General features: G+C 34.6%; 1 protein-coding gene across 2 annotated transcripts; it reads left to right on the top strand.

The window, feature by feature from the left end:
- Positions 1 to 984: 984 nt before the first annotated feature.
- Positions 985 to 5,003, top strand: LOC108337113 (GATA transcription factor 25). Of its 2 annotated transcripts, none has more exons than XM_052880868.1 (7): positions 985 to 1,480; positions 1,705 to 1,794; positions 2,223 to 2,356; positions 3,459 to 3,566; positions 3,747 to 3,852; positions 4,501 to 4,551; positions 4,640 to 5,003. In XM_052880868.1, the coding sequence occupies exons 1-7, from the start codon at positions 1,190 to 1,192 to the stop codon at positions 4,775 to 4,777; spliced, it is 918 nt and encodes a 305-aa protein (XP_052736828.1). In that variant the 5' UTR covers positions 985 to 1,189; the 3' UTR covers positions 4,778 to 5,003. The 2 variants fall into 2 exon arrangements, with proteins under 2 accessions (XP_052736828.1, XP_017429060.1); XM_017573571.2 differs by having other exon boundaries at positions 987 to 1,480; positions 4,501 to 4,560.
- Positions 5,004 to 5,795: the final 792 nt, after the last annotated feature.

Below are 5,795 nucleotides of genomic sequence, written 5' to 3'. Positions count from 1 at the left end.
CTGCAATAGCTAGCTGTGAGCACATAAGTAGCCAAAGACATTTTACGTAATTGAATTGAATCTTTTTTTAGGCACCTGTGTGATGTGATTCTTTTTTTAGGCACCAACACTCAGGCCTATCAAGGTCGCTTACAAAATCAATTTTTGTACCAAACACCCATAATCAAATACAAGTTTCAACACTAGCAGAGAATACTAGATCAAAATTGAAATTTTATTCCTATAATATATTATCAATACATAAATACCCAACATTTATAATCTTGATCTTTTGTATACAAAAAAACATGTACAAGTTCCAACTCGAGTGAAAAATTTCTTTCGATCGAGAGGAAGACCCAATGCTCCAGACAAAGTGAAAATGGTGGAGAGAGACGAAGAAGAGGAAAATGCCGCTAACCCGAAAACAGGAACACATAGAAGGAGAAATTTCTTTCGATGGATAGGAAGACCCACGAGAATGAAAGCAATGCTTCGTGAAAATGGTGGAGAGAGACGAAGAAGACGGAAATGAAAATGGTGAAGAGTGAGGAAGTCTCAAATGAAACCGCGAAATGAAGAGGAAAATCTTAAATGCCTTTCTAAAAATACCCTCCACGACAAAATGCACTCTCTTAATAAAATATTACAAACCAACGAATAAAAAACATCACGTGTCGTTGTCAACTTTGACAACTTTGGATTGTCAAATAAACGTTTTCCATTTAAATATAAGCAATTTAGTTTATGTAAATTTTTGTGAACGATGAGAGAGGAAGTAGTTATGGTGAAAATGATATATTGATTACGAATAAATAAATAAATAAATAATTAAATAATGTTGGGTTTTGGCTTGAGATATTATTATTATTATTATTATTAAATTAAATAAAGTCGGTTATTGAAAACTTGAAATTCCTTGGGGCAAGTGGCATGCGGCATCCGTATTGGGCCTGGGCCGAAGTGGGCAAGCCTCGTAAATATGAGCATTGACAAGGTCAATTTTTCATTCTCCCTTTTTCTGAATCAATTCCTGTCTTGTCCTTCTCTTCCACCTTCACTCCCTCCATTCCTTCGTCCCTTCACACAGACACTCTCTCTCTCTCAAAAACACTCACAAATCGGAATCAAATTTAAAATCCCACTAGGTTAGGGTTTCCAACTCCCCTCCAATTCTCCCTGTAATGCACTGTGATTCCCGGGCCCTACAATGGAGCCACCAGCAATGTACGGACACTCCCAGCCACTGAACATGCCTCCGCAGATCTCTGCCGCCGAAAGCAACGGCTCCGGCCCCGAGCCCGCCCTCGACGCCCACCACCACATTCACTACGAAACTCACGCGCTCGAAAACGGTGCCGCCGGTGCCATGGTCGTTGTCGAGGATGTCACTTCCGATGCGGTCTACGTCTCCGGCGGTGGAGGGCCCGAAGAGTCCAGTCAGCTTACGCTGTCGTTTCGTGGCCAAGTTTACGTCTTCGATGCTGTTACGCCTGATAAGGTGCAATTTCCCCCTTCCTCGTCCTTATTTATTTTCCCTTGTTTTGTGGTTCCTTTTTGTTTTATCAATTTTTCTTTTGTTCTTCGTTGATTCGGCGTTGCAATTGTATGATTTTTTATTTTATTTTATGCTTTTTGGTAATTCATTGAATTGATGGACATGGCGTGAAGTTATTTATTTAATTACTTTGATAAATTTAATCTGTATTTGGCTTCACGTGGCAGGTTCAAGCGGTGTTGTTACTGTTGGGTGGATGTGAACTGTCTTCGAGTGGTTCGCCATGTGTGGATGCGGTGCCTCAACAGAATCAGAGGGTATTTTCTGATAATAGAAGAATATTATATATTATTCACACCCGCTTGCACTTGTATCGCTTTACAATTGATTTATTAGTAACATCACCTGATGCAGAGTACTTTGTTCCACCAGATATTGATAAAGTGAGACATTGTCATTTGTATATTTATTAACCAGAGTCAGGTAGTAAATACTGAATAGTAACTTTGATGTTCGGTGGTAATCAACTTAACTTAAAGTTATGTAGTGGGCAGACCTATCATTGGTTGACCAAATTTGTTAATATTTGGTCATTAGTGGTAGATGTACTGATATCAGGAGATTATTGTTGCAAGGTTACTTAGTCAATGATAAAGTGATGTGTGGGTATTCATAGTAGAATTTCATTAATGTTTACGTTCTCAGTGCTGGGTAGTGTTTTAAATATTTTTGGGTCCTTCTGCAGGGTTCAATGGAATATCCTGCAAGATGTAGTCTACCACAGCGAGCTGCGTCGTTAGATAGGTTCAGGAAGAAGAGGAAAGAGCGATGTTTTGATAAGAAAGTGAGATATGGTGTACGGCAAGAAGTTGCGCTCAGGTTTGTTTGATAATTAAGATTCTGCGGTGTGCGATAGAACTTGCGAGTATTAGATTGAACTGTATGAACATGTACATAATTATTTACAATCTGGGTATAAAAGTTTATGGATAACTGAGAGAGTTTGCTATGTTGCTACAAATCAAATAATTTACTGGTAGTAAATATAATATAATTGGGAAGTATGCTAAATAATTGAAACGATAGCAAGCTGGATTTTAGACTTTAATTTACAAAATATTGTGTTGGCTTCGAGCTTCATTTTACATAGACTTGTGTTCAACTCGTTGGGAATTGGTGAAGTTACGGCTAGAGCCCATCCATATAATCTGTTCTAATACAGAAATATGTGCTTTTAAACTGCCATCTAGTTTTGAAGTTTGAACTGGCATATAATATTTAGTTACATACATTATATTGAGTGGGTAGTAATACCCAACTGACTCTCTGCCATCATGTGTTGAGGGGAAATTTAACTTGGTAACTGTGAAAGAATCAACTATACAGAATCCTGTCCTTTCTGATTGTGGAGCTGGATTTGAATTTAATGTCTAATCTTGTTAAGCTATGGTTACGTATTAATGTAAGCTGATGTCTAATAAACTTTTGCAATCTCAGAGTGTAATTTAAACTTTGTTAACTGTAGTAATTTGATTTTTTAAGCTTTTTTTTTTAATTTGAAATGAAACTTGCTTTATTTTTATTACAAGATTTCCAAAGCTACTCCATGGTATCTTTTGTAAGTGACTGATTTTGATGCCGAGATTTTAAAATTTGGATGATCTATTTTCTTCTTAAACTTGTGTTCCTATTATTATGAGAAAAATATTGACCCATAGACTTATTTCGGTTAACAAGAAACTTCATTCCTTCTCTACTCGCAAAATTTTAGTTCACCAAGAATTTAATATAATGTATAATGTAACAGCATTACAACTCAGTGAGTTTTTCTTGGACTTGTTATCTCGAAAATGAATCTTTTATAATCTCTTTAATTTTTCAACATTGTAAATGTTTCCCCTTTTAGTTTCACTCATCATTTTAACTGTTATATGTTAGTTGTTTCAGTGCCTATTTATACTTATTTGATAAATAAATGTAGGATGCACCGTAATAAGGGGCAATTCACTTCTTCTAAGAAACAAGATGGAGCTAATAGTTATGGTACAGACCAAGATTCAGGACAGGATGATAGTCAATCAGAAACCTCGTAAGTTGTGTTAATTATATTTTCTTTTAGCCATACAATTTGTCGCACTTTATAATTATATAATTCACATTATTAGAGACTTATATTGAGAAGTTATTACTAGATGAAGCTAATTTCCCTTTACTGGGAGGTTTCTAACTAGATGTTTTATCATTTCTTTTTTGTGGCATGTGTCTACAGATGCACACATTGTGGCACTAGTTCAAAATCCACCCCAATGATGCGGCGAGGGCCGTCTGGTCCAAGGTCACTTTGCAATGCTTGTGGGCTTTTCTGGGCAAATAGGGTAGGTATTTTCATCATACTGCTTTTGTTTTCGGGGAAAAATTATATACAAGTTTGAATTAATGTCTAGATGTATATATTCTTATAACTATAGAAATTTATATCAATGGCTGCCTAGTAACGATCAACATATACATTCTCAAGCATAGCATGCTCCTTTACTCCATTTGTATTGGAATTTGGAAGGGTTGATCTATATAAAACCTACAATTTTGTATTTTACTTTTTCTTTTTCTGTATATGTGGTAAGATTTTTAAAATTTATTGCAGCTTTAATGTCCATATTGAAGTGTTTTTAGTTTTATCTGTAGAATATATTTAAGAGCAATGTCTGTTTGTCTGTTATAGATGTTCTAGTATGTACTGTAGCTACATATGTAATCCATTAATCAAACTGCATATGACGTGAAATGCATATGATGACCTCAAGCTGTGCCTTTTGGTGCTAATTTTCTTCTACTAGATTCACAGGGAGCCAATTTAACATTTTCCCCTTAATCTTCAAGGCACGTAATCTTGCATTGGGGGAGGTGCAAATATATTGTTCATGAGAATGAATTCAAATTGCTCAATTCTGAATTTGCAATTATCTTTTAACTGATTGCTTATAGTTGTTGGTGTTCCACCTTTTGACGATGTTATTGTGCAGGGTGCTTTAAGAGACCTTTCCAAGAGAAATCATGAACAGTCTCTTGTACCAGTTGAGCAGGCATGCATTCATTTATTATCTATTAATCCAAATGGTAATATGTACATGCCCTTACATTTTTCTTGAATCTGATAACCAGGTCGATGATGGTAACGTCTCAGATTGTCGGACTGCCGCCAACCCTGCGCATAACAATCTGGCTGCATACTCAGAGCATGATAATCCTGCTTTGGTAGCTGATCGTAAAGTTTTCCAGTCCCAGAAAATGCTCGAGTAGCTCACTCTGCCATAAGTTGGTCTATAGTAATTCCCTTCAGATTGACAAATAGAATGTACAGATATAACAAACTCCCATCAATGCAACAACTTTGTTTACATGCTTCGATCGGTGGCATTAACAGTTGATCCCTGGATGTATAACCTGAAATTAAGCCATGACTCTGCGATAGGTCACCCAATCACAATACCTTGAATTTTAATTTTACCTATTTATTTTCGATTCACTTACATTTTCCAACACAGAAACTGTTTTCTTTTACCTTCGGAATTGGCTTTGATTCGAACAACACTAGTTCCATAATGTACTCTAACATTTGGAAGAAATTTTGTGGGGTGAAAGATCAACAATTTGGAGTCCTGAATTAGTTTAGAACAGACGTAGGTCAGGAGATGTGATGCTCCACAGCCCTTGAAGTACCACATACGTTAAGTTGGGAAAAAGATTTTTCGTATGTCACGAACTGCCACTCGTGCAACTTATTTGATTAACACCTTTTGCATGCTATGGTGCAAACATGATTTTCTAATAAGAATAAAATTTATTTAGTCTTTAAAAATTTCAAAGTCAACAATACTCCATCAAGAGTAAATCGATTGGATCGATCATTTGTTTCATCCCAAATGACCAAAAATAAATGTGAAAAAGATTAGACACTTTTTCTCTTAAATTTCTGACTAATTCTTGTTTACTATATTTTCTAAAATATTCACTTTTTCTTTTTCATTTTTATATAATTTAACTTTAATTATCGCTACATTTACTTCATTTTCAGTTTTAAGAGTCTTTGCTATCACGCGTAAAAGTTAAGAAATTATATTTTCTCTCATTATATATATATATATATATATATATATATATATATATATATATATATATATATATATATATATATATATATATATATATATATATATATATATATATATATATATATATATATATATATATATATATATATATATATATATATATATATATATATATATATATATACATACATACATACATACGGGGT

Source organism: Vigna angularis, chromosome 7, assembly GCF_016808095.1.
Source record: "Vigna angularis cultivar LongXiaoDou No.4 chromosome 7, ASM1680809v1, whole genome shotgun sequence".
Lineage (NCBI taxonomy): Eukaryota > Viridiplantae > Streptophyta > Magnoliopsida > Fabales > Fabaceae > Vigna > Vigna angularis.
The sequence above is the reverse complement of the archived record's forward strand: the minus strand, read 5'-3'. Positions and strand labels throughout refer to the sequence as shown.

Coding starts and splice junctions, on each gene's coding strand:
- LOC108337113 (XM_017573571.2), top strand. CDS start 1,190: ATGGAGCCACCAGCAATGTACGGACACTCCCAGCCACTGAACATGCCT. Junction 1,481..1,704: donor ATGCTGTTACGCCTGATAAG/GTGCAATTTCCC, acceptor TTCACGTGGCAG/GTTCAAGCGGTGTTGTTACT. Junction 3,853..4,500: donor GGCTTTTCTGGGCAAATAGG/GTAGGTATTTTC, acceptor GTTATTGTGCAG/GGTGCTTTAAGAGACCTTTC.